Source organism: Batrachochytrium dendrobatidis (assembly GCF_000203795.2).
Source record: "Batrachochytrium dendrobatidis JAM81 unplaced genomic scaffold BATDEscaffold_1, whole genome shotgun sequence".
Classification (NCBI taxonomy): Eukaryota; Fungi; Chytridiomycota; class Chytridiomycetes; order Rhizophydiales; genus Batrachochytrium; species Batrachochytrium dendrobatidis.
Genome location: NW_006281099.1, coordinates 4,017,600 through 4,045,041, shown reverse-complemented (window position 1 = coordinate 4,045,041; position 27,442 = coordinate 4,017,600). Strand labels below are relative to the sequence as shown.

At 40.3% G+C, this 27,442-nt stretch overlaps 12 protein-coding genes across 12 annotated transcripts; 6 read left to right on the top strand and 6 right to left on the bottom strand.

Annotated features, from left to right (window-relative positions):
* Positions 1–213: 213 nt before the first annotated feature.
* On the top strand, positions 214–1,888 carry BATDEDRAFT_34302 (membrane insertase OXA1; the record flags this gene model as incomplete). Its single annotated transcript, XM_006675755.1, has 4 exons — positions 214–458; positions 574–1,357; positions 1,438–1,542; positions 1,623–1,888. 4 exons carry the CDS (start codon positions 214–216, stop codon positions 1,866–1,868), a joined length of 1,380 nt encoding a protein of 459 aa, XP_006675818.1. The 3' UTR covers positions 1,869–1,888.
* Positions 1,889–2,628: 740 nt separating this feature from the next.
* Positions 2,629–3,856, bottom strand: BATDEDRAFT_29395 (ribosomal 60S subunit protein L5; the record flags this gene model as incomplete). Its single annotated transcript, XM_006675578.1, has 3 exons — positions 2,629–3,455; positions 3,670–3,739; positions 3,854–3,856. 3 exons carry the CDS (start codon positions 3,854–3,856, stop codon positions 2,629–2,631), a joined length of 900 nt encoding a protein of 299 aa, XP_006675641.1.
* A 166-nt stretch (positions 3,857–4,022) lies between these two features.
* On the top strand, positions 4,023–4,970 carry BATDEDRAFT_85243 (uncharacterized protein; the record flags this gene model as incomplete). The annotated part of the gene is made up of 4 exons (XM_006676374.1): positions 4,023–4,025; positions 4,402–4,503; positions 4,599–4,847; positions 4,923–4,970. 4 exons carry the CDS (start codon positions 4,023–4,025, stop codon positions 4,968–4,970), a joined length of 402 nt encoding a protein of 133 aa, XP_006676437.1.
* An 866-nt stretch (positions 4,971–5,836) lies between these two features.
* Positions 5,837–6,499, top strand: BATDEDRAFT_22476 (uncharacterized protein; the record flags this gene model as incomplete). Its single annotated transcript, XM_006675515.1, has 1 exon — positions 5,837–6,499. One exon carries the CDS (start codon positions 5,837–5,839, stop codon positions 6,497–6,499), a length of 663 nt encoding a protein of 220 aa, XP_006675578.1.
* Positions 6,500–7,224: 725 nt separating this feature from the next.
* BATDEDRAFT_8026 (uncharacterized protein) lies at positions 7,225–10,091 on the bottom strand (the record flags this gene model as incomplete). Its single annotated transcript, XM_006674898.1, has 9 exons — positions 7,225–7,428; positions 7,536–7,552; positions 7,638–7,964; positions 8,079–8,336; positions 8,441–8,718; positions 8,812–8,885; positions 9,002–9,086; positions 9,168–9,360; positions 9,680–10,091. 9 exons carry the CDS (start codon positions 10,089–10,091, stop codon positions 7,225–7,227), a joined length of 1,848 nt encoding a protein of 615 aa, XP_006674961.1.
* Positions 10,092–11,494: 1,403 nt separating this feature from the next.
* On the top strand, positions 11,495–12,099 carry BATDEDRAFT_85245 (uncharacterized protein; the record flags this gene model as incomplete). The annotated part of the gene is made up of 2 exons (XM_006676373.1): positions 11,495–11,643; positions 11,772–12,099. The coding sequence occupies 2 exons, from the start codon at positions 11,495–11,497 to the stop codon at positions 12,097–12,099; spliced, it is 477 nt and encodes a 158-aa protein (XP_006676436.1).
* Positions 12,100–12,745: 646 nt separating this feature from the next.
* Positions 12,746–13,171, bottom strand: BATDEDRAFT_86033 (uncharacterized protein; the record flags this gene model as incomplete). Its single annotated transcript, XM_006676100.1, has 2 exons — positions 12,746–13,066; positions 13,130–13,171. 2 exons carry the CDS (start codon positions 13,169–13,171, stop codon positions 12,746–12,748), a joined length of 363 nt encoding a protein of 120 aa, XP_006676163.1.
* Positions 13,172–13,499: 328 nt separating this feature from the next.
* BATDEDRAFT_34299 (uncharacterized protein) lies at positions 13,500–16,595 on the top strand (the record flags this gene model as incomplete). The annotated part of the gene is made up of 3 exons (XM_006675754.1): positions 13,500–13,563; positions 13,753–14,181; positions 14,268–16,595. The coding sequence occupies 3 exons, from the start codon at positions 13,500–13,502 to the stop codon at positions 16,565–16,567; spliced, it is 2,793 nt and encodes a 930-aa protein (XP_006675817.1). The 3' UTR covers positions 16,568–16,595.
* Positions 16,596–17,382: 787 nt separating this feature from the next.
* On the bottom strand, positions 17,383–18,999 carry BATDEDRAFT_1672 (uncharacterized protein; the record flags this gene model as incomplete). Its single annotated transcript, XM_006674820.1, has 4 exons — positions 17,383–17,768; positions 17,894–18,332; positions 18,415–18,627; positions 18,700–18,999. Coding segments are annotated over 4 exons (1,338 nt in total), but the record flags the coding sequence as incomplete, so codon positions are not given.
* A 250-nt stretch (positions 19,000–19,249) lies between these two features.
* On the bottom strand, positions 19,250–22,244 carry BATDEDRAFT_34298 (uncharacterized protein). Its single transcript, XM_006675753.1, has 5 exons — positions 21,219–22,244; positions 20,973–21,117; positions 20,570–20,918; positions 20,236–20,479; positions 19,250–20,117 (listed from the first exon to the last, which is right to left on the bottom strand). Exons 1-5 carry the CDS (start codon positions 22,202–22,204, stop codon positions 19,370–19,372), a joined length of 2,472 nt encoding a protein of 823 aa, XP_006675816.1. The 5' UTR covers positions 22,205–22,244; the 3' UTR covers positions 19,250–19,369.
* Positions 22,245–22,832: 588 nt separating this feature from the next.
* Positions 22,833–24,855, top strand: BATDEDRAFT_9063 (alpha,alpha-trehalose-phosphate synthase (UDP-forming) TPS1; the record flags this gene model as incomplete). Its single annotated transcript, XM_006675009.1, has 8 exons — positions 22,833–23,004; positions 23,093–23,216; positions 23,322–23,579; positions 23,649–23,856; positions 23,928–24,098; positions 24,164–24,269; positions 24,341–24,550; positions 24,674–24,855. Coding segments are annotated over 8 exons (1,431 nt in total), but the record flags the coding sequence as incomplete, so codon positions are not given.
* A 1,374-nt stretch (positions 24,856–26,229) lies between these two features.
* On the bottom strand, positions 26,230–27,345 carry BATDEDRAFT_34297 (uncharacterized protein; the record flags this gene model as incomplete). The annotated part of the gene is made up of 6 exons (XM_006675752.1): positions 26,230–26,484; positions 26,554–26,652; positions 26,717–26,771; positions 26,870–26,908; positions 26,990–27,142; positions 27,214–27,345. The coding sequence occupies 6 exons, from the start codon at positions 27,343–27,345 to the stop codon at positions 26,258–26,260; spliced, it is 705 nt and encodes a 234-aa protein (XP_006675815.1). The 3' UTR covers positions 26,230–26,257.
* Positions 27,346–27,442: the final 97 nt, after the last annotated feature.

Here is a 27,442-nt window from a genome sequence, read left to right as displayed (position 1 = left end):
CTGGCTTATCAACACGGCCAGTTTGATGAGTGACTTGCGCAATCACCTGCTTGATGTCGTCAGTCTATTAAGCATGATGGAATTGGATTGAAATGTAACCAAAAATATATTTTTCCTCCTATTCTCGCTTCTTTTGTTTTCAGTGTGAAATACATTTTGAATAGAAAGTCGAGTTTTATTTTCCCAATTACTGCATTGATTGCTGAGCCAGTCATGATTCCACAGACTGCTGCTGCAGTATTCCACACTACTGTTGCTTCTCGCAGTGTTTCATCTGCTTCTAATATAACTGGAACTTTTCGTTTTCTATCAGCATTGACTGTGTCTTGCAGCTCTTTACATTTGGACTCGTTACGATCGCATCATCCGTTTGCTGCCATTCATCAAAGCCGATCATTATCTTCTTCAAGATTTCCATGGAGTAGCAATCAAAAGAATTCTTTATTTTCAAGTACTAGGTAATTGTGTATTCATTCAGTATCTTGGTTGGTTTTATAGCCATGCATTCTAATTCGCATTAATGCCATGTCAACATTTTCTACTTGATACTGTTGCAATCATGATATTTAATAGATTCAATACAAAATGTAATTCTATACATTCTTTCAAGGTATCACAATCTCGTTCATTCTGGTCATTCTTTGGAGCTTCAACGACCACATCTACTCAGGCTCTTGTCGACGCTCCCATTGTATCTGCCCCATCGATTGAAAATGCTACTAATACGGCCAGCACTGTTGGAGATCAAATTCTAAACGAAATTCCAGTAGAACCCATATCTGCTATTGCAGAAGGAACCAACATTGGAGATCTTATGACAGAGACCGCACTTGGTGCCATTACTCAAATTGGCGATCTGCATTCACTTGGATTGGCCAATTATAATCCAGTGGGATTATTTCAGATCATCTCAGAATACATCTATGTTTATTCCGGCATGCCTTGGTGGGCAACCATTGTTGCTTTGACCATCATTGTTAGAATTATTGTTGCTCCATTGGCAATCAAGGCTCAGGTTGCTGGTGCCGTGTTGGGAGGTCTACGTCCCAAAACTGATCCTATTCAAAAGCGAGTCACCCACTTGCGAAGTATTGGTGATACCGCTGGATCTCAACGCGAAGCTCAAAAACTCTTTCAAGTGTACAAGGACAATAATATCAGTCCACTCTCTATTGGCTGGGGTATCATTCAAGCTCCAATCTTTATTTCTGTGTTTATGGCCATCAAATATATGGCCGAGCTTCCTGTTCCTGGATTTACCACTGGAGGGTTTGGATGGATCACTAATCTATCTACTGCCGATCCCACGTATATTCTTCCCATTCTTTCTTCGATTGGCATGCTAATTACTATGGAGGTAGGAGTTGGATCTTGGTGTTTTCCATTAGGAGTTGTTGATGCATTGTGTTGATATTCTATCATATACCGTCATGTTAGTACTCGCCCAAACTTACTGGCTCTCCTCCTCAAAGTGCTATGATTCTCATGATCATGCGTGTTGCTTCAGTAGTAATGATTCCTGTAATGGGCGGCTTACCAGTGGTACGTTTCTTTTCGTGTTATGGACTCGTTGGCTATAGTTGATGTGAATAGAATGTATTGTAATACTGCGTGAAATTTAGGCTGTATTTATATATATGTTGGTCAGCACGGTGCTCATGATTGCGCAAATGTATCTCCTAAGTATCCCTGCAATTCGTGTCAAGCTAGGACTCTCTAAAGTTGTTCCAGCAGCTGTGATGGCTCCTCCCGGCATGCTCGTTGTTAGCCCAATTGGTCTGACTCATGCAGCTAAAGCCATTCAAGAAGCACGCAGAGATTTTACCAAATCCACCAATGTGATTTCACAATCTCTTGATAAGAAATAAACAATGATGCTTATGTCTTGAACATTTAGCATGTAAAATAAACTGGAATGAGTTGATCATGTATTTGATGCAAATCAGTTGAAATTTAACATATTGAAACAATAATGCAAGGTGAATCCAGTTGAATATACCATTGCATTAAAAGTTTCAACAGCATATTTGAAGATTGATCAAGTTGTCAAGACTTGTTAAACAATGATATGTAGTATTCCCAAACACGCATCTTATTCTAGACAACATTTCATTCCATAAACCAACTCATTGAACAGGGTTTACCAACCATTCAACCAATGTTGCAAGAATTAGAGCTCCAATTGTTCATTCTTGAGCCTTGTAGAAAATGACTCGAGTATAAAGAATGGGTTTATCAAATAATTCCAAACATCAAAGAATTAAAAATTAAAAAAAAGAAGCGACAACGGCAGGGTTCGAACCTGCGAGTACAGAGTACACCAGATTTCAAGTCTGGCGCCTTAACCACTCGGCCACGTTGTCGACATTTGTGCTCATTTATGAACAAGTATATTATGAAACAAAACTCAAATCAATGTTTTAAACCAGATCTGACGAGTTTTGTTCAATCATCTCCATTCATGTCAAGAGATGAAATATTTCTTAAATGCCCTCTTATGCCACACCCATACTCTCATACTAAAAACACAATATAATAGTGGACAAGTCAGTCAGACACCGCAACAAGGCAGCACATGTCCCAGTGAACAGGGAAATTGTATTGTGGTGATATAAAATATGATTATATTTATGCAGACTGAGCACGAGCAAAAGCAGCCTTCTTCTGAGCAATACGATTCTTGCGCTGCTTGAGATTCATTGGCTGGGGCTTGTAGGACTTGAGCTTGGCCTTTTCAGCATCGGTAAGAGGCTTACGCTCCTTCTTTTCAGCAACAGGATTCTCACGAATCTTGTTGTGAGCCTCCTTGTAGATGTCTTCAAGATCTGCTGGCTCAATACCATCGGCAATATAGGTAGCAAATTGACGTTTGTAAGCCTCGTCATCTTCCTCAATAAGGTACTCCATATACTCGGTAACGTGTCCACCATAAATGTAGCTGGCAAGAAGCTCAGTATCACACTTTTTGTCAGACTTGCTGTATGCAGGGAAACGATTCTCGCTGTAAGGAATAGCAAGGCCACCGTCAACAGCACCCTTAAGAGCTCCAAAGATACGGGAACCAGTGGTGGTACGACGAAGACCAATATCAAGGAAAGCACGGAAAGGACGGGGACCATCCTCCATAGGCTCAATTTTGTAGTATTCTCCATCAGGCTCGACACAACCCTCATACTTGGAATCAAGGTTAAGTTTGGTAAGAACACGGCGAGCAATAAGCAGACCGGTAGCATAAGCAGCAGCCCAGTTGGTAAGACCGTGCTTAATGCCGTATTTGGGGAGCTCATGGGAGTAAGCTGCAGCCATGACAACGTCTCCTTGGATCTTAGAGTAGACGATCTGGCAGACAATGTCCTTTCCAGTAATACGGACAACAAGACGGTGTTTGGGAGAGTTGTACTTGTTCTTTGCCTGAGTTACAAGGCGCTTACGAGCATAGTAGTCAGTCTTTCCCTCTACGATCGTATATTTAATTTGTTGAAAATAGCAAAGAATTAGTTGATCAATACTAGAGGATCTGATATTCAAGCTTGGAATATTCAGTGCATTGCATCAGATAGGGGCGAAAGAAAATTTGTATCTACATGATAGTTTCAGGTGAACTATGCTTATACAATCATCATGCGCAATAGTACACGAATTCCATATACATCATGAATCAAAACATACCACGACGACGACGATACTTGGTTTGGTAGCGCTTAAAGTAAGCCTTGTTCTTGACGACTTTGACAAAGGGCTGGTAGAGGCAAAGCAAATGCAGTTAGCAAAAAATGTGCACCAATGCATAGATGGATGCATGCAGATGGATGCATGCGATGGATGAATCAAGCCAAAGAATAGCAGCAATTACCATGATAGAAGGAGCTGCTGTTGTGTGGAAAAGAAACCAGCAGCTTGAAACTTGTAAAATTCCAAGTCCAAATACCTGAGGATCTAAATTAATTTGGCGTACACTGAAGTCCAACTATCCGATCAAGCAGTTTCTGGCCGAGTTTGCCCACACTTTCACGCTTTTTCCAATGGTATTGTGCCATGCCTCTTGCTATTCATTTGTGCATCTCTTGATGCATCCATCCATCAAACAGCATATGCATGCATGCAAAAGGACCACCAAGCTGCCCATCCAACTGCTCATAGTACATTTGCAAGTCCAAGCATGTCTTGTGCTTATAGCAGACTATTGCATGAGTTGACATTTCAACTTGAATTACGTACTACTAAATTGCTTACAATCATTGAAACATCAACATTTGAAGCAGGATGGGCAGAGTCTTTATTTTGTAAACTATCCAGGACTTGAATTCGGTGGCCTGCTAAATATGCAGTTACCTCGCTGCATGCTATACTTGATATGGATACAAAAGTATAATCTTGCCATACTAACGCTATATTATGTAGACTTTCTCAAGACTTGTTGAGGTTGGCCGCGTTGTCAACATTACTTTTGGTCCCGATGCTGGCAAACTTGCCGTTATTGTTGAGATCATTGATCACGGACGAGTATGTTGTTGGATTGACATTACTGCAGTTGTCGGATTCATCTGTACTCATTCTTTTCAATCTGTAATATTATTTGGGCATTGCTTGATCTCTAGGTTCTCGTTGACGGTCCCACCACCGGTGTTACTCGCCAGTCTCTTCCCTTTAAGCGTCTTGCCCTTACCTCGATTGTTTTGAAGATTCCTCGCGGTGTTGGCTCTTATGCTCTCAAGGGTATGGTCGAAAAGCAGGACCTTTTGGGTCTTTGGGGCCAGACTGCATGGGCCAAGAAGATCCAGCAGCGTGCTACTCGTGCTGCTCTCACTGACTTTGAGCGTCACAACCTGCGTCGCCTCCGCGCTCAGGTGTGTTTTGATTGGAGTAATTTGTCGATATTCTATTGTACTTACAACCTACTGTCATGTAACTCTTGTCTATAGAAAACTGCAGTTATTGCTAAATGCCTCGCCAAAACAAAGTCTCAGTAAACATTTGTTCTTTTCTATAACTATATCTTATTTTTTTCAGTTGGAATGGATGAACAGTAGTGCGGGGTGAAGAAACATTGAGCTTTTAGATGATTGGTGACTATTCTGTTGGATCTTTTACACGACTTTTGGATTTCGAGCCATATTCGCGTAAAACGGAACTCGTATTTGTCAATACACAACGGCTAAATATTCGCTGCACTTTTCTACTAGAAATCGACTTTGATCAACATAATGACCATCATATAATACAAACTATAGTTTTGAGCGTGTCTTTTCCCCACTTTTGGTATAGCCATACAGTGTATGATCACCAGACTTGTCCATTACAGTTCAGATATTGGATTTGATTGTTAGTCAAATCCATATCTGTTGTCAAACTAGATTGGATACACTTGCGTCCTAGTTTAAAACAAAAATTGAAATTTGAGCAATGCAACTATTTTTGTGCCAATCACCAGGAGAAGCCCACCAAGCTAAAGAGTTTAAAAGACAATACTGTAGTGAATTTGGCGTAAACTAGCTGTTATATACTGACATCCTTATTCAATGCTTCATTTTACGTGAATACGGTTACAAATATAAAACTTTAGTACCCGGAACAAACTAGAGTAGTAATTGGGTGCAGGTTACATATGAATGCTTTGCAATTATTCGTTTTACAATCAAGATCAAATGGTCTAGCTCCATCAAGATTGTAACTTTTCGTCGTGGATATACAGTTTTTTGGGTGGATTAAACACATGATTATAACTATAATATCTCGAATTCTCATTATTGTGTTACGTCACCAGTAACCATTGGATCTAATTGCAAAAACCTATATAAAACACCTTCTTTTCCTTGTACCACTATCATTCCATGCCATGTCACTTCAAACTCAGTCCATGATTTTTATGCTAGATGCTGAGAGCCTTCATATCCCAACGAAGCACGCCAAAATGTCATTCAATGATGATGTGGATACACATAGCAATCGGAATAGTCACCAAAATCACATTGCCGTTTCTCACCAGTTTGTAGCCAGCACCAATCAGCACCAACTAGATCTGAATAAAAAAATGGGTGCCGAATTGCCTGACATGTTCACTTTTGCACAGCATAGTGCATCAGCACCCTTTGATTGTGTCGCTCAACCACCGACTGATCACAATGTCGCGTCGACAGCATTTTGTTCATTACCATTATTACAGCAAGTATCTCCTGATTCTATTTCCAATTACGAATGTCCGGGACAAAAATACATGTCGGAAAAATTAAAGGACTCGGCATACTTTTCAGCAAATTTTACAGATTGTCCCGACATGGCTCATATGCGTATTCCACCATTTGCTACCTTAACAAGACAAGTTGCCGTCATGTCAATTGGCGAAAACTGTATAGATTCTGGACTTGTGTATTGCCCTGTACCAAAAAATACTATTTCCATCCCTTTGCTTGAAAAAAACACCATGTTTCAAAGTAATGATTATTTGCATGCCTTTTCATTCCAAAAACAATTGATTGGGCTTAAGCGCAAGGCAACTTGATTGAATTTTATTTTTGTAATGTCTGCATTCAAAAGTCGTTTTACAGTCATATTCACATAAAATGGAGCTTTGAATAATACAACTGCAGTAGCTCTAAACCACTGACTGCTGTACTTTTTTGTCCTTTACACAACTGCTACTCTGCTAATTCACGTATAAAATCGTTATATGCGTAATATTTGCTCTGTATACTCTTCAAATGATTCCTTGAAAACACTTTTTGTTAAAATATATGAGTTTCAAGTATTTTGTCACTTTGGTTTATTGCACATGACGCGTATGTTGGCTTTATCACCATCGTACTTGCGCAAAATAGAGCACTAGGATGTTCAGTGGATAATAAGTAGTTGGTCTCATGGAATGATAGTTCTCGCCACATCTACTAGACACGTTTTTTGTTTTCTTGAACTAAAACGCAAACATATTCGAGGTTTTTGGATACCAATACGACTTTATACAGAATTTAAAATAATTGAATTGTGTCTGAATTGCAATCAATGAATCTGGTGATTGTACAATGCATGGCTATGCAAAAGACAAGAAATACCCTCAATTCAAAACTAGTTTGATTGTTTGCATCATATAGTGGACATTGTGTTTTGAAGAATTGATGATGCCAATATTCAGTAGGAAAACAACGAATATTCAATCATTGTTTATTTTAAAGCAAAATAGGGCAGTGACTAAGATAAATACAAAAGTGTTCCGTTTACGTGAATATGGTTTTAAATGCCATCAATGTTAAGGCTCTTTTTGTATTGTCGAACAACTCCATCACCAACACCTAGTTTTCCCTCAAAGCGGGTAAGACCGCCATTGTCACACACCCATACTTCGTTGCAGACAGCATCCAAAAACTGTTCGTCGTGAGATACAATCGCAATACCGCCTTTAAATTCTCGAAGTGCTGCTGAAAGAGCATCGATCGACTACAGGCCATATTTGTTATCACCACATCAGAAAAAAAACAGAAATCAATGGTTAGAACATTCAACAACAAATTTAGCTCAGCAACAATGGATCAAGCGTTTCATACATCCATATCCAAGTGATCTGTATAGTGGATATAGTTTAGAATAATTACAAGTTAGTTTTTTGCTTGCATATATAGCTCAGGAATAGTTGAACAGCAACTCACTGGTCGGTTCATCGAGAATGAGAACATGAGGGTTAGTCATAGCCATCCAGGCAAATACTACACGAGATTTTTGACCTCCAGAAAGCGTGCCAATAGGCTGAAGTGCCGACATGCCAGGAAGTCCAAATCTGCCCAAAACACGACGGTACTCTTCTTCAGGCATTCCAGGAAACTTGGATGCAAGAAAATGAACAGAGCTACCACCCAACTCAAGTTGATCTACATGATGCTGCGAAAAGAGTGCAAGGCGAAGTCTGCCGTGGCGATGGCATATACCGTTCTTGGGTGCGTTTTCTCCTGTAAGCAAATGTACCAATGTTGATTTACCTAGTATATAAAATACAAGCAGTAGTCCAGATATTGGTATTCAAAAAAACTGATCATCAAACTCGGCACAATGAATCCAGCAAATTACTTTTCAAAATCTACAATAACACTTACCAGCACCATTGGGACCCACAACAGCAATTTTAGAATCCATTTGTAAATCAAAACTAATGTTTTTGAGAATTGTACGATCAGGAGTGTATCCAAAAGATACATCTGTCATTTGCAAAATAGGTGGCGATAATTTTTCAGGAGCTGGAAATTTGAAATAAATACTGTCCTGGCCTTCACCCATCCCCTCCATGTCATCTTTGGATGGAGGAACCAAAGGTGGAAGCTTTTCAAGAATCTTGATCTTGCTCTGTGCTTGGGCTAATATTAGGCAGTATCATCTGGATTAATGCCATCTTCCAAATTAAAAGATTCGCTTAAATCCAGTCAATACAAACAGTATGCCTTATTAAAAAATTACATACCAGAACGCTTAGCATTATAGCGCCATCTATCAATAAAAGCCTGCAAATGTTGGCGATACTGAAGCTGAGCTTCGTATTCACGAATCTGGTTACGCTTGCGCTCAAGTCGAGTAGCGACAAAATTGGTAAAGCTTCCACGATAGTGATCCAACTGATTTGAATGGAGGTGCAGAATATCTGTTGATACAGAGTCCAAGAATGATCGATCGTGCGACACAATCAATAGGGTGGCAGGCCAATTCTGGAAATAGTTTTCAAGCCATACAACTGCTGGAAAACTGTAGTAATGTCAGTATTGCTGGCTAAACTCGTGGCGTGTGTTGATCAAATACATACACTTTTTAATTGCATAATCTATTGAATCAACTTACTCGAGATAATTGGTCACTTCGTCAGCAAGCAAAAGATCTGGACGACAAAATAGTGCACGTGCAAGTGCAAGCCGCTATTGAATATTAGTTGGAAACACTACCATAGTCAATATTAAACTGACACATTTTAAAATAAAATAGTCATGCATGACTAAATGCAGCAGTTATGCCCAAAAATGATGCACTTTACCATACGCCATCCACCAGAAAAAGTTCTGGTAGCCGCTTGTTGCTGGACAGGGGAAAATCCAAGGCCGTTAAGAATAGCCGATGCTCTAAAATAATGTGTAAAACAAGTCGAGTGCATAAATATCCAATGCCAAAATAGTACCGACATGCAATTCCTATGATATTACTTTGATTCTGCTTTGTCAGACTCAATCTCTTCCATTCTTGCATATATGTCCTTGAGTCGTTGGTTCAAGGCAGCCATCTCGCCAGCAGGCGTAGATGTCTTGTTCAGTTTAATATTGGTAGACTTTTCTTCCTTGATAAGCGACTCGCGCTCTTCATCAGCTTGCAACACAGAGTCAATAGCTGAAGTATCATCTCCAGCAATCTAAAATAAGCATTTTAAAGCAAATATGAGATTTAGACTGGCATAAAACAATAGTTGCATTTCTGATTACAATCTCTGTTCTCTTGAACCAAAACGCGAATGTATCTGAAATTTTAGAATATTGAAGAACTGAGAATGCTAATATCCAGTAGGAAAACAACACATTCAACCATTGTCTATTCCAAAGCAGAAAAGTTGAAAGTGTTGCATTTACGTGGATATGATGGCAAGTATTTGCAAATTCGTGTAGACTGAATCATCAATCTACACTAAAAGCAATTTTATAAACAAATCTAATCTGTAAAATACAATTTCTAGATCTTGCCTCTTGTTCAACATGCAACACTCGCATGTGTGAAGACACTACCAGCTCCTTGTGTGCAATCGCACGCAGCAACGTTGATTTTCCAATACCATTCTTTCCAACAAGACCGTATCGACGACCAAAAGCCAGCATAACATTAGCATTGGTAAGAATAGGCTTGCCAGCATACTGAATATCGAAATTTTCCAACTTGATGTCTTTGGATCGGCTGTCGGCCACTGACTGTGACTTGGTCTGATTAACAATGATCGCTGGCTTGACATTGGGATTCCAAACGGGAATATCTTCTTCTCCAGTGTATCCACCTCTGGCTGCTCTCTTCTCAGCAATCTTTTTTTCAGCATTCAGCAATTTGCGCTGATCGACTAAACTTGTACCTGGACCTCGAGATGACATGATATGGCGGATATCGCCAGCTTTTGGAGCCTGCGTGAGTTCCAAGGTATTGGATGTGGTTTGGCTCATGGTCATGGAGCTTTCCAAAGCCTTGACTTCCCCAGACTTGCTAGTCTTGTTGGATGAATTCATATCTGCAAATCTCTGGCATAAGTCCTGAATCAAATCAGTAGTAGCACCTGCTTCATCCAACAAAGGACCCAAAAAGTCATACAATGCTTCATATGAATGATCGTTAGACTCGTCTTTAAAGTATCCAAGCATCTGTATAATAAGATCGTATTAGGATTAGTGTTGATGTCAACTTTGAATCTTGGCTAAATCAACAAGGCACGAAGTAGCCAATGCAGTCTTGAATTAACCAAAATGCATTGATAAAAAGTCTTGAAGACCAAAACACTTGCATAGTCGAGTAGGTCCGAATCGACTTGTGGTGCTGCTTCCAGCAGCAAAGTCCTCGTATTGTCAATGAGCATTAAAGAGCTTGAACAGAATTTGATCCCAAAGGAAAAGCCGAAACTTGCAAAAAGTTCTGCCTTGCGCTCATTGCCAATCCATCGTATTCACGTAGAACGGAATACCACCAAAATAATAATAAACAGCTTGTTCTCACACATTTACTCGACAATATTATGTTTTGAATTCATTTGTTGGGGTTTCTCTTACTGATTGGCATCGAAACAACAGTTGCATTCCTGAGATTACAATCTTTTTTCCTGTTAGATTAGAACACAAACGTATTTGTGACATTTTAGAATACAACAATGATAAAGTTGTAGAGTCTGATTAACATTAGAACAGTTGAATTCAATATCTTCATTGCAATCAATGAATCTGACGACTGTACAATGCATGGTTATGCCAAAAGTAGGATGATTCCAATTCGAAACTATAATTTGGTTGTGTTTGCATCATGTAGTGGACATTGTGTTTTGAAGAACTGAGAATGCCAATATCCAGTAGGAAAACAACGCATTTAACCATTGTCCTGAAGCATCCACTGCAAGATAAACATGTGCTTCATTTTACGCGAACACGGCTGTAAATGATTGATGACCTTCGAATCATTATCAAAGTTGTTGGCAATGCAGTAGTGTGGATATGTAAATAATCCGATTTAAGTGTGAATATACAACTTGATAATAGCCACAAGTTTCAGAATCTTGTTTTATACTCGACTTTGTTGCCATTGATAGTTTAACCTTGTACTGTTACTATTTGCATCTTTGTTTAAACTCCGCCAGTCTACACCTGTTTACTTGAATTCAAATCATCGAATTTGACTACTGCGTCCGCCATCGGAACATTAAAACTAAAATCTCAACTCCACAATCACCACCAATCTGCTCATCTACAGAATGTCATTCTACACCGCCGTATCATTGCTACTTTTAGCCAACGCCATGTCTACTGCAGCACAAGGATGCATGGACACCTTTTCACTATGTCTGGTAGTTTCTGATCAATTCGAAGCTGCTACGTGTGTGCCTCAGAAACTCGTTAATCAGACCTTGTACACTGCGTGCGAATGTTACCGTAATGTCAATAGAGAGTAAGTCGTGGTATATGCAATGCATGAGATGTCATTCCCAATACTAGTTTGAAATGCTATGAGTTTGACAGTGTTTGGTCATTGCAACCACTACGATGGCTTACAATCCATGTATTTATTATGTATAGTCTGTGTTACAATCAATGTTCTGGCAACGCAACCCTTCAAGCAGAGCGATTGACTACCGTGGCCGTCATGATCAACCAAACCTGCAGCGAGGCAGGCCTGAATCCTCACGCTCTTCCCCAGCCTCCACCGTGGCAACGATTTGGGTTACCTTCATCGACTGTTGCTAGCACACCGCCCACCAATACAGCTGGAACTGCAGGCGCACCAGTAGCAGGTACTGCCAACACTCCTGCCAAAGCAGCAGCAGCAGGTGTTCATGAATCTGGTGTCTGGATGAGTGCAATGACAGCCAGTCTGCTGTGTCTTGTCACTGCCATCATGGTTTAATCTGATTATTATATTTAAACTATCAAATAAGCTAGTTGCATATAATGTTTGAATGTCTTTTGGCCATACTTGAACGCTCCATACAACAGTCTGGTCAATGTTGATACATTAATTCATTTAATTGTTGTGCAGTTACTTGTCCATCAATGAACCAATCCATGTGTAGCCCACATTCTGACTCAACTCGATTCTTGTCTTGATTGTCTTGTGTCCGTTATTGAAAATGCCAAATAAACTTTGTTTCTCAATTATGCTGCAATGGTTGGTATTGAATTATCTGGTGTAATATTGGACAAAATGACCATGCATAGAATATGCGATATGGTTGGTTTTGTCAAGCTACCATTTGATGAATAAAACCATATATGGATCAAACAGGTTTGAACAGGTCTGAACAGGTTCGAACAGAGTGAAAATCACTTGTGATGATCAACCACTTGCAGTTGCGATCCTGTTGACTGGTTGGACGACTGACATGATGTTTAAAACTGGTCCATTGAATTGATTGACAAATGTAGTATTATAATCTGGTTTCCAAACACTTGGCAATCAAGATTCAAATGCATTTAATTCATATAGGGTTTTCATTGCAGTGCATCAATCGCAACAGTTTTGATTAGCCAACAATCAGTAAAAGTTTAGTGTATTATTGTTTGGTTGCTTTTTTTGGCTGTTGTAGCCTTCTGCTATTCATCATTGACACATAGTCTTTGTCGAGCACTTTACTCTTGACTGGCACACCTCGTTTATCCAGTACGGGAGTTTGTGGATTGGATTGTACAGATTGTGACAAGTTGGTATGCGATTTGGTGGATGAAGCGGGTTGCATGACAATGTCGTTTACTGACAAGCCGTTGGATAGAGCAGCATCAACTGCTGTCTTGATGTCAGTGACTTTTTTTTGGGTTTCTGATGTTGGTTTTTCTATTTTAGTATTTTTTGATATTTTGATGCGGTCTCGTTCATTCTATACATGATGGAGTTAGTGAGTGCATAGCTAGCATTATGCAATGATCAATTTACAACATACTTTGGTTTGTCCTAACCGGAAGAATTTAGCTGACCTTCCCATAGTATATGGTGGACAAGTAGTAATTTTGAAGGTTTTGTTGCATGTCGAATGCCACGTGATATTATATATGGCTGGATCTGTCGGATCAAATTACTCGAGTGATCGGGATTGTTAATGTATAGTGTAAAGTTGATTGAGTTTTCATTGGGTTATACGTATATATTGGATGCATCATGTCTTGATGAAAGCAATACAATGGTTTTCAAGTTGGCGAATTTAGAAACATTATTGATGGCAGGAATCACGAATGCAACAGTTCGACCACCAGATTTAGTCGAGTTTTCAAGGACGTTGATAAACCTTAATCTTGGCAAGATTGGCATTACGAATGCTTGTTGACCAAGTGATTGATTCACCTGCGTCTATTGACGAGTCTAAGCGTAAACAGAAGAGTAAGATTGGCAAGATTCGATACTTTTCAACAAGATATAACTGATGTTTTTATGAGTTTCAATGCAGTGATGGACACGTAGCTTTACATCAACCAAAGCCAGTTTATAAAAAAGAATCGTGAAGATGAAGTGCAATAAATAGTTTAACATTGGTTTGACTCGAATCATTGATAATTTATTCGATGACAGACCGCTCTACTGTTGGTGTTCGTGGTGGAAAGAACAGCGATGATAGATATCCTAGCCATGTGTCGTTTAAGAACACTCCTCTCCCTGCATCGCTTGCTGGTTCCCATTCTGCATCGATTCGTTATGTAAAACCTGCCGAGTCTGCTACTAGCGATCCCGCTCGACAGCGACCATCCAACACTTGTCATGCAGTGGTCAATTCTCCAAAGACGACCTCTACTGACACTACAATCGGGACTCCTGTCGTAGCTCCTGTTGCTAATTCTACCCCTCAAACTACTACAGATACTATAGATACAGTAACCAAGACACTCCCAGCTGCATCTACTCCTGTTCTGCATACTGCAGTCAATGAGTTGCGACACAAGTCGCCAATCAAGGCCGAGTCTGCATTCAGCAAGGCTCGTAGCAACATTTTGCTGCAGGAATGTAAGAGTTGTATTATAATTTCATGTTCAATGACTATCGTGCTGTAGTCGTATTAGTTTTAATTCTAATGTCGATGCAATGACTAGATGAACTGGGTCGCTTTTCGGACATTTCTGTTGTTTGCTGTGGACAGACATTTCGTCTGCATCGCATCGTATTGATGCAATCACCATTCTTTCGAGGGTTGTTGCTATCGAATCTGGCCAGTGCCATCATTTCTTTGCGCACCGATACTGATCCTCGTATCACTACTAATGGCTTAGAAGTTGCATTACGAGACCTGTACACAATTCATCCCTCTTTTCAACGCAAACTGATTTTAACCGAGTCAACTGCAATGTCCGTATTGTCTGCAGCTTGTTTTCTAGAGCTTGAAGATCTTGCTGAATATAGTGTCAGGCAGATCGCTACTGTCATGTCGTGCACCTCAAACATTGGTGTTCTTGCATTACAATTGGATCATTTGGATCCACTAGGATTTGCCAAGCCTACGTCCTATGGGCCACAGCATCAATACACAGTGCTGCTAGCTCGTTATCATGCACAATTAAGTAGATTTTGCACTGCATCGTTGTGCCGATTTATTGGTCTCTGCAGTATGAATGATAAAGATGCTGAAAACAGTTGTGATGAGGACACCAGTGCTGATTCTTTAAATGATATTGGCTCAATGACTGCTGCTGTGGCTGCCGAGCCTGTATCTAGTGACAATACACCAATGGTATCGGCAACATCAGGTGCTGTGAAACAAGTTCAGCGCAATAATACAGAGAAAGTCAAATTGCATCTGCAGTCGACTGATCTTCAAACTAGCAACGTGGAAGCAGCAATATCTCCAATCGTTAAATTTTTGGCTGTTCTTCCCATGTCGTGGATCAAAAAGCTTATCGAATCTGACTGGCTATGCGTGCGTTGTGATTTTGATCGATATCTAATCACCACTCAAATCATTCGGATCAAATTTAATCAAAATCAACCGCTTACAACCCATGGCACACTGCATGGTTTTGAGTCCACTTCCTTTTTTGATTTTCCTTACACTAGCAATACTTCTTGCCAGCAGTCATCAGCAAATGTGTTTGATGAAATAGACACATCTTTTGATCTTACTTTTGAGCCTCAAGCCAAAGTTAAGAATGACGAGCATTATGTTGCTTGTGCGTCCAAGAATGCCAACAAGGCTCAGGAAAATAACAATAAATCGCATCCTGCTCCAGTTCCTGCCGTGTCAAGTGTAGCTGGACTGTTTTCATCTCTTTTTGACGGATTTTTATCATCCAAAAAGCGAAAACTCGATTCTGATGAAGAGTTGCCAAGCAAACATACTTCCGATGACAGTGACATTGAAATCAACTCAAAGCGCGACTCATCGTCTGTGACTTTTGATTATGAAGTTGGTGGCAAGTCTGATGCTCAGCGCGACAGTCAAGCTATGGATACTAAACATCGGAAAATCAAACCTCTTAAATCGAATCGTCGTGGAAATGGTACTCGCCGTGTATCTCCAGCCAATACAGTTTCGTCGGTAGAAAACCAGTCTCTCATTGTCAAAGAGATTTTTGAGCATAGTATTACGTATACTTATATGACTTTTCCTCAGTTGGAGGTGGTCAAACGTGATGGGATTGTCCCCACAAACATTGTTCTTGAAAGCCATTGGTTACAGGCTGAGTTGAGCAATCCTACCTCCTCATTAAAAAGTCGATCTCGTTCCAGTAGTCTTGTTCAGAGCTCAACAGATATGAGCATGCCTATATCAACAATATCTACTGCTGGGTTTGGACAATCTACCAATTCATCACATAAGAAACTGCCTCCGTTTCGTTTTGGTGTTCGATTCGATAATATTCGTGATCAGTTTGCTGCTCATCGACATCTTATGACTGGCGCAGCTGGAGATTCAGATGTTTCACCATTAATGATTTACTCGCAGTCTGTGGTATGTGCGGGAACGCAGTACCGTTTGGTGCTCTCGTATGAATTCAACTGCACTTCAGACTTGTCTGTATCTGCTACATCCAATAGCATATCTGGTTTGCAAGCAAATGCTGAAGCGCCTTTGAATGCATCAGATGCTACATCCATGCAGAACAATGTAGATGGTGTTGCTCAATATGGTGCCAAAGCATTATTACAGCGTAGTCGTACATCCACAAGTGGTGTTCAATCAAGCTGCCAATCCATATCATATCGAGTGTATGCTTTCGATCATATGGCACCTGTGAAACTAGATGATATAGACATGTTTGAACCAATAACCAAGTGTGATTTTTCTGGGAATGGACACGCACGATCGTTAAATATTGACCATTGGGAGAATAACAGATTTGATCATACTGATGATGGACACGATAGTATTTGGCTTGTGGCTGTTATCGAGTTTTAAATGAAGATTCTGTATTTTGGATGACTACTTCTTGAACTATTTCATCAAATTGATTTCAATAGTTGCCTAGTATATGTATTTCGTGATGAGCGGGGTTTGGATGTGCAAATGATAATTGTATTGGTTAGAAACTAAAACCTTGGTAAAAGTAATATAAACACACGTCTTTTCATACCCATAATGGTTACATGCATTTATCTTGAAGTTTAAAAGTGATTTCCAAATGCCAACAACTCAAGCCAAATAACATCGTTTCAATGGATGTAAAAGTATACATCTGATGTTTGGTTATTGATATGTAAAGTTTGAATATATCGTAATGACAAATGTGGCACTATCACGATTCATTAATCTAATGTATTGTGAAAATCAGATACAAAAGTATGTTATTGTGATGCAAATAGCATTTCTGTTGTAATAACACCAGCAACGATAGCTCCAAGCCTAAGCGACCACCGAATATTAGAGCTTTTCCACGCCCATAGTCCAACAAGTCCTACAGTCAATGCTCTTGCGCTATATACAATGATCGGATTCCGTGGATTGCGTTTTACTACTGCATCCTTGTCAGAAATATTCGTTGCAACAGATTTCATGCTCAGCTCAGCACCATCACTACGTGCCTTGATATTAGAATTGCTCTTTGCATTTTCCCCAGATACGGATTGAGCATCTTCAAAGTCGGAATCTTGATAAACATTGTCGGCCACTACTTTGACAGTACGCTTAACTCGAACAAGTTTGGGCATCCGTTTAGGAACAACTTCACCGTGTGACAGTTCAACCGTCTTTTTGTCGATGCGATCCAAATCGTCTTGCAGAGGCTCGCCCATCAAATAAAATTTACTGGCTCGTACTATCCGAACATGAAATGTCTGACCCATCAGCTTTTCGTTTTTTGGCACAAGGATCTGTTGGTACGGCTTATTATGGCCGACATAGTGGTTTCCGTCTGCACTTTGCTCTGTTACAAGAATCTTTTGTATGGTGCCGACAAGTGAATCGTACGTAGTGTATGATTCAAAAAAGGTAGTGGCTCGACGGCTACGATTTTTAACGATATTGGTTGAAATACGCTTCATGCGAGCTGCAGGGGTTCCCGGACGTGGATAGAATTGAGAAATATGAAGAACTGAGAATTTGTATTTTTCCAATAAATGCATAGTCTCGTCAAAATCTTCGTCTGTTTCTGTTGGAAACCCTAGATGTTTAGAGTAGATAAAAATATAGTGAATAAACTACACATGAATAAAGTAAAACAGACAATGCCCGAGTGGCATTCCGAATTATTGTACAATGAGTTTATAGTGCATCAATACAGCCTACCACAAATGATGTCTGTGGCGATAGTGACACAAGGCACCTTTTCTCTCAATACATCCACTACACGCTCAAAATCTTGAACCGCATACAGACGACGCATATCATCCAGCACTTTTGTGGATCCAGCCTGTACAGGAACATGCAAAAACGAATACACTTTGGGGTGATTCAGTACTTTTGCAATTCCTTTAAGATGCTCTAAAATGTATGGAGGATTGGTCATGCCTACACGCAACATAGCGTCTTGAACAATATGTTTATCCATTGCAACCAAAATTCCTTCTAAAAGATCAACAATAGATACACCAATATCCCGCCCATATGCACCAGTATCTTCTGAAGTAAGCCAGATTTCCTTGACACCCTCATGCAGCACGGATTCGACTCGTGCAATGATTTCTGCTAAACTATATGATCCTAGATCTCCTCGAGCATGTTTAGTCTAATTCAGCAATTTCAAAAAAAAAGGACTGGTTTGTATTCAAATTGGTACTTGTAGATATAGCACAACCCAAACCACACACCTTGCAATATGTGCATTGATTCAAACAGCCTGTGTTGATGGGAATGATTTCAATAAATGGATTTCTGCGAACTTTTGGTAAATCCAAACGAGCACCTCCAGCCTTTCGCTTGACACCATCAGCAGACACCTCTTTGGCCTCTTTCATCAATCGAATAGTATTTCCCTTGAGTGTTTCTTCTACAACTCTTACGACTTGATCAATTTGTTGAACCTATTTCAGTGGTAATAGTGTTATAATGCGTACGATCCTACACGAAACTATCCAATTCATGAGCCGACTTACACCAATAACACTCAGACCTTTCCATTCGTCATTACTGGGACTAGCCTGTGGAACGCATCCAGCAACCACAATCTTTTTTCCAGCAAGTTTCCCCTTATCAATGTCATTGACAAAAGTCTGTTGAGATGGACCTTTAACAGTACACGAGTTCAACACCCACACTTGGGCTTCTTCGGCTTTGCTGTGATCGAGAATAACATTGTAGCCGTCAGCAGCTAGAAGACCAGCCATGTATTCTCCGTCACTGTTGTTGTGGCCACATCCCCATGTTTTCACAAACACACTGGCCTGTCCAGGCAAAAAACTGTTGGTGGATATATCCACTGGAGTGTCTGCGATGTTGGGATTCCACAAGTCGATTGCAGGTTGTTTCTTGAATGTCTTGACAGTGACAACTCCCTGTGACTTGCGCTGGGAAGTCGGATCAAAAAACATCGACTCTGTGACATTGTCGATTCCATGGCCGGCTGGGCCTGATTCCGAGGCAAGCAGGTCTTCAATATCCATTGCAGTCATGGCTTTTTATAAAAAAAGAACCCAAAATAGTTTTGTAATGAAACTCGCTTTTTATTGCTCAACATTATTACTGCAGTTTGCAACAATCTATTCACAACACTCTGAATGGATAGTTGACACACTTTTCAACAATATGCTTGCATCAAGTCGACGATTATTCGCGAGCAAAGGATACGACCAACTCGCATGGCATGGTGTGTGGAAATAAATCCACAGTTGTGCCTTGAACAGGTCGGAATGGAGTGCCTTGGTAGCGCTTCGATGTTGGACGACACAATTCCACAAAGTTGCTACACGCTTGCTTGGCATCGCATGAGATGTACACTACATGTTTAAGATGGCGACACGCTCGAATGGCTGCAATGACAGTTCCATTCACTCCAACACGAGCAGGATCTAACACGGCTACAACTTGATCTTCGGGACCAACATGGTTACGGAATACTTCTCCAATTTTTTCTTCTACTTTACCGCACAGATACACTGCATTGGTTACCCCATTATCTTGTGCATTTACAATCGCATTGTCAATTGCTTCCTGAACAAGTTCAACACCAACCACTTTTTTAAAATGGCTGGCCAAAGTAATGCCAATTGTGCCAGTACCGCAGCAAAGATCCAAAAGAACCGTGTTGCTACCATCAATCGGACTGGATGAGGCTAATGGCGTGACATCCTTTGTTTTTGGTATTTCAGACTCTGTAACACTAACACTTTCAGACTCCTCAGTATTTTGCTCTACTTTGGTAGTCGAGTCTACTGTAGCAGAGTCCTGCGTTTGTTCTATTTGATCAAAATCGCGAAGAACAGGACTAGACAGGCAAAGATCTTTAACAATCGAATACAAGACTTCAGTGGCAGGAGTGTTGATTTGGAAAAATGAATCGGATGAAATTTTGAAACTAATGCAACACGACAACAATAATGAAATTAGACAATATACATGTGAATCAAGTTTGGCCAACAATGTAACCATAAAATTAAAAATCGTCATTGTATAATAAAACGATAGTCACTTACGTATAGTCAAACAGCTTTTCAGTCACAGTACTGGATCCTTGGAGAATTTCAAACGAGTCACTTGGCTTGAATCCACAAAACAAAGCAGAGGATTCTTGATATAAAACGTTTTCAATGCTGATCCCAAGCTTTTCTGCCTGCTCGTTGATGTAGGGAAGAATACGAGATTTTTCAGCCTTGGCTAGAGCCGAAGTTTCGGCATCTGTGGCTTCGTCATACAGCGCAACTTGAAGAAAAACCATGTCTAATTAAATCAAGATCAATATGGTTAACATTCACGCTTGACTGTGCGTTATAGTATAGATTTAGAAACACGATTTGAATTGACACTTACTTTTACCAGTAGATGGAGTACGAACCTGAGCCAAACGCCAATATCCACTCTTGGTTTCACGATCATACACTGGCAGTTTAGACGTTTCAGCCAGTCCCTCAAGAATAGTAGAAATCTTTTTGGCGGTATCACTAACATGAACACATTTGTTGGGTCCCATAATAGAAGTGGTGCCATCTTTGAACCCACCAAGGAGAAACCCAACAGCAATCTCACCATTTGGATCCTTTCCAAATGAAAATTCGCATTTGGTTCGGTATCCTTCAGTTACAGGAGATGGGTGAATATCGTTCAATTGAAACAAAAGTCCACGATTGTATGCTGCCTTAGCCTTGCGCACCCAGGACATCTGATTTATGATATTTTGATGGGCTTCCTCGGCTAGAGTCACCTCAGGACTTACCTCGGCTTTTTGCAGCAGTAACTCGCGAGTGGCTTTGCTATGCGGGCTAGAGGGCTGGCTCACATTAATCATTTCTTTTGTGTATTTATTCAATATGTTGGTCATGGTTTTCTGTTTTTGAACGAGCTGCTGTTCGTAGGGAAGTCTGCCAAGATAAAGGAAATTAGAGATGGATTGATAAGCTTTAAATTCAATACATCACTGTTAAAGTGCTCAAATCATACATAGTAAATCTACACCACTCACCGCCACAGTGGAGTGACCTGATCAAAAAGTCGCTCATCAGGGGTGCGTTGATCGTCATCAGTGATTTCATCGCCACGACGCATAGGCTTATTGGTACGAGGAGCATTAGCATTGGATACTTCAATAACACGTTTCTTGTACAGCATGCCTTGCATCTTTTTTCTGCATGCCTCCATATGGTCTTCGGTATCAAATGCAATAATAGCATACTCCCATTTGGGACCTTTTTTTACGTTACGATACGAGATTTCGTTTTGAGTAAGCAATTTCTTGATGTCTTTTGGGGTAGTGAATATGACTAAATTTCCAAGAATAAGACGGTAAGCAGAAAAGCTATTATCTCGATCATCTTGACGAATTGGTTTAGCAGGAGATGGCTCTGTAGTTTCGACGCTGGAAATAGCAATGGGTTGAGTGACAGTGCTTTCCTCCTCCATAGGTTCAGCTGAATGATCAACTGCAGGTTCCTTATCTTCAATGGATTGCTTCGTGGCTGCTGTATTGGTAGATTCACAGATTGGCGTGGCATTTTCGACACCATCCATTGAATCTTCAACAGTGCAACTAGAATCGACTGCAGTTTCTTTACTGATATCAGCTTGCAATGTTTCATTGTTTTCAAGCACTACGTCATCCATTCCTGTAGCAGAATCGGTATCTTGGATAGAAGCAGCCATTTCATCTACCTCGAGAACAGTCTTTTTCTTTGTAGCAGATTTTTTAGTCATGCTAGTAATGGAATCGCAAGCTGTGCGTTTTGATTTTGGGGTTTTAACTGGGGATGGTTGATGATTACTATCTAAATCAGCATCATCATTGATGGGTGATTCTGGAGCAGCAATTGCAACTTCTTTTTTACCCTTGGCTGTTTTTTGGCGTTTAGCAGCAGATTCAAGTGGTGATTTGGTGGTCACAGTAGTAGTGGACGCACGGGCTGGAGACGTACCAGCTGTGTTGGCAGATATGCGAGTACTTTTTCTTACCATGACAATAGATGGGCAGAAATCAGGGATCGGTGTTGAAATGGTTTGTACTTTGCAATAGTTAGGGTTAGTGAAAACAGAGAAAAAATAATTGAAATTGTCAGCAACCAGCATTTTGTGTATGCTAGAAAATACTGTAAAATTCATTCAACCACACTTGATTCTTGTTTGAGATATTCTCTGATATTGGTAGACTGTTGATTTGAATAGCAGAATCATCTATTGCTCGTGTCTTTTTTACGACGACAATCTGGCTTGTTGACACGATCCGATTCTCTCGATTCAATACAAAGCGTCACTCATTTGGTCTTGTTCTGACACAATCTTGAGCATTCGACATATAGTCACATTAACTTGAACAATTGTGCAATTTTACAAACCAAAAACTTTTAAAAGACTGCCTGATGCTGTCAGAATGTCGATTTTAAACATGATAAAGTCGAGTCTTTTATATCGAAATAAATATTTCACCTGTCTTGATATCTTTTATCACCAACTGTAACAAGCTCTGTACAGATACTGTCATCACCAAGCAACACGTGGGCTTGCTGGTAACGTTGTGATCGCAAAGCTTTGGTTTGGGTTTCTTTGACGGATAGTTTATATCGTTGCATTAACCATGACAGACACTATGGTTGAATCTACAACTACCACTCGACTGATTGTTGTTTCTAATCGTCTACCAGTTACTCTCACCTATGGCGAGAATGGATCTTGGAGTTATGCCATGTCGTCTGGTGGGCTGGTGTCTGCTTTGTCTGGGTTAAAAAAGGAAATGTCGTTTACTTGGATCGGATGGCCAGGTATTACGATTAAGCCTGTTTCAAGCCATTGATCCATGGCATTTATTTGTGAATTGTGCAGCAGTAACATGTGTTGGATATGACTTAGGACTGGAACTTCCTCCCAGCGAGCAAGCAATTGTTCGTAAACAGTTGATGGAGCAATACTCTTGCGCTCCGGTATTTATTGATGATGATGTTGCTGATAAGCACTACAATGGGTTCTCCAATAGGTACAAGTTTTGTTTTAGTTGGATCGCAGATTGCATACCCTTGTTCGAATGTCTGATTTCGATAAACTTTTAACCAGGCGATCTAACATTAGTCAATTGTATTAGCATTCTATGGCCATTGTTTCACTATCATCCTGGAGAAATCAACTTCAATGAAGATCATTGGGAGGCTTATCAGGTTGCCAACAGAGCATTTGCTGATGCTCTAGTGGATGTTGTTGAAGATGGGGATGTCATTTGGGTGCATGACTATCATCTCATGTTGCTTCCTGCCATGCTTCGCAAGCGATTAGAGCCTACAGGGAGGAATGTTCAAATCGGATTTTTTTTACACACTCCGTTTCCTTCAAGCGAAATCTATAGGTAAAGCCATACACCAATCTAGTGAGCCACATGTGCGCTGGATTTAAATTGACACATTTGAAATCCTAGGATTCTGCCTGTAAGAAAACAGGTTCTTTTGGGTGTGCTGAGCTGCGATCTAATTGGATTTCACACGTACGACTATGCAAGGCATTTCCTTAGTTCATGCACTCGTATTTTGGGCTTGCACACCATGCCAAATGGTGTAGAGTACGAAGGTCGATTGGTTCATGTTGGCACGTTTCCTATCGGTATTGATCCCAGCAAATTCACAATGGTAAATTTTATATTGCACTATAATGCAATATAAATATTAATGCCATGATTTTTTTGATTTGTTTTAAACAGGGTTTGCAAAAGCCTTCTATTCAGGACCGTATTGCACAACTGCGAAAAAAATTTGAAGGTGTCAAGGTCCTTGTTGGAGTAGATCGTCTAGACTATATCAAAGGCGTTCCCCAGAAACTACATGCGTTTGAACTATTTTTGGAAAACCACTCAGAGTGGAACGAAAAGGTAGTGTTTTACGATTGTTTGATTGCATTGTTAGATTGATGAACTGCTAATTGTCACGAGGCGATCAGGTTGTTTTAGTTCAAGTTGCTGTACCTTCCCGAGAAAATGTCGAAGAGTATCAACACCTGCAACAAGTGGTTAATGAGCTTATTGGTCGCATCAATGGTCGATATGGTACGTAACTTTAAAGTGAGCACTATACTTGATGTTTACTGATAAAACTCGTCAAATACACCACGTTATAGGCACGGTTGAGTTTACTCCGATTCATTTCATTCATAAATCAGTTGATTTTGAAGAGCTGGTATCCCTTTATGCTGTTGCTGATGCATGCATTGTCTCTTCTACCCGTGACGGTATGAATTTGGTGTCGTACGAATACATTGCATCACAGCAAAATACCCATGGTGTGTTGATTCTTAGTGAGTTTGCAGGCGCTGCACAATCACTCAATGGTAAGTTATGTCGGCATAGTTTTAATTAGCAATGCATTGGCCAAGTGTCGTGTCTTGATCCAATAATCAGCAACACTTTCAACTTTATTAGTAACCATCATATTTTAATGTACATCATTCTAGGCTCGATCATTGTCAATCCATGGGATACAGAAGAGGTTGCACAGGGAATATATGATGCAGTGACCATGTCAGAACAAGTACGGATGGCAAATCATCAAAAATTGTACCGATATGTGACAAAATACACCGCAGCTTACTGGGGTGTGACTTTTGTCAAGGAACTTCAACGTGTATCTGAAGAATACGATCCACGTCGACTACCCAAACTTTCCTCGAAAAATGTGCTCGATTTGTGCCGTCGCTCGACAAAAAAGAAGATTTTTTTGTTGGATTACGATGGAACGTTGACTGAATTGCACAATTTACCAGAGTTTGCTCGACCAAGTGCATCTGTGCTATCGCTGTTATCCAGACTGGCTGCTTTGCCCAATGTATATGTATATATATTTTCTGGTCGATCAAGAGAGCATATCATGAAGTGGTTTGGTGAAGTTGGAGTAGGTTTGAGTGCCGAGCATGGGTGCTTTTATCGACATCCATCCAAACTGCCTCACCCTATCGAATGTAGCAGTAGTTCGGGTAGTGCAGGCTATGACGAAGATGCGAGTGTAGATGGATCTGCTACTGATATGCATGATTCTGAAATCAAAAATTTGATTTCTTCTACTAGATCTCGTCTTTCCGAGATCCAGGTACAACCCAACTCGGGAGCACAGGTTGGTGAAGCGCGTACCATCAAAACTGACCATTTTGGGAGTGTAGCTACTGATTTGATCGACTCCAGTCTGAGTGGCATGGTACATACTGATGCTCATCTTGGAGCCAACCCAACAGACCTGCCATTGACTGAAGATCATACCGATCGAGTGGTCCGTGCAGTTGATGATGACGGTGATGGTGGCACAGTTGGCGTCATGTCCCTTCAGCGTCGTCTCAGTAGCAATGGATGGTATGCAATGGTAGATCAAGTTGACTCATCTTGGAGAGCCACGATACGCCCCTTGTTTCAACACTATACTGAGCGCACTCCTGGCAGTTTTATTGAGGAAAAGGAAATCAATCTTACATGGCACTACCGCAACGCCGATCCAGAATTTGGTACATGGCAAGCAGCAGAACTTCAAGTGAATTTGGAAAAACTGTTGAGCCATTTGGCCGTTTCTGTAAGTTGATTATTAGGATTGCTGATAATATTTGAATTTTTAGTGTTGACAAGATTTCTAATTGGTTGATCAATGTATCAGATCATGATTGGCAATAAAACACTCGAGCTCAGACCATCGATGGTGGATAAAGCCACATCTGCTCGAGCAATTCTTAAAGATCTTGATGCAGCCAATGATTGTGATTTTCTTTTATGCATTGGCGATGGCAAGACTGACGAAGCTCTGTTTTCGCTTTTGAATGGATCTGAATCTGCATTGACTGCAACTGTCGGAAAGAAACAAACAGACGCCAAATTTTACCTTGAGAATGTGCGTGATGTTGAACAACTTTTTATTGATCTTGTTGAGCAAGGCGAGCAAGACGCCAAGCAATAATTAAACTCGAATGAACAACTTTGAATTGAATTGTGGGTTAGCTTTTACAATGGATACTCGAGTTTAAAATAGTCTACTGTGAATGATCAACTTTATTGTCAAACTATTTCTTCTCAGAGGTTGTCCAAGGGAGAGTGATACCCAGGGTCGACGCAGCCTTGTCGAGCACTGAGCATGTATACTCTGAAACTGACAGATTGCCAATCTTGAATGGAGTAGCAGTGCTTGCATGGCGTTGCATGGCAATGTTTTGTAGAGTGGTTGGAAAGTAGTAAGCAAATGCACCCATTGAGCCAGCAACTGGAGCCAGCAGACCCACGAGAATATTGCCTAGTAGAACAAACCTTTAGTGATCATCCAAAGTCAATCAGCTCGAGTCCATTTCAAATTAAACTCAACTGTTTTTAGCAAGAATAGATCCAGCAAATCCAGCAATGGTGACATAGATCAATCCAGGAATATAATCCTCTGTAGGCTCATGATACGTCCCGACCACATCTAGCAAGAATTCAAAAGTTTAACAATTGATATGAAGCCACCAACCTTGATTGCATTTCAATACCTTGTGCACTTTTTTCCAATGCTAGCCAGTGGTTGACTATGCCCTGTGCCTGAACCTTGTATCAATTGAACAGGTTTATAGTAAAATTTTAAAATGTCTGATGGCAGCATTGTCATATTGATAGAAAGTTGACAAGTATTGATATTATATTACCCGAGTTGAAGCAAAAGCCTTTGTAGTTTCCAAACGAGCCTAAAGGTCGATACAATAACGTGGTTTAGAACAACCAACTGAGCATCAGTAGCAATCTAAACCAAAACAAGAGTAGATTACATCACGAATCAGCAGTTCAAGATCATTTGGTTTGTCCTGGAAAGTAGCGAGAGTGCGGATGGTAGAGAATGTACGGTAAGGACTCGAATCATGAGGAGTGGTAGTAGGTTTGGTAGGACACTGCAGTTCAGGAGAGTCGTAAATGGACAGTTTCTAATCAGTATTGAATGAGTTGGTTAGACTAGAGTGATTCAAGATAAAATAAAGAGTAAAATAAAGAGTACCGAAGAAGAAAATCGAAATGGATGAGGAATTGAAGTAGAACCAGGAGTAGAACTAGGATTAGAACTAGGATTAGATCCAGTAGTAGAACTAGGAGTAGATCCAGCAGTGGATTCAATAACAGATTTGGACATTTTTGGAATAAAAGTCGAGCTTGGATTCATTCAAACAATCTAAATACACGTGACTTGTGGATATTTAAACTCCTCGAAATCGACAGTCGATCACTAT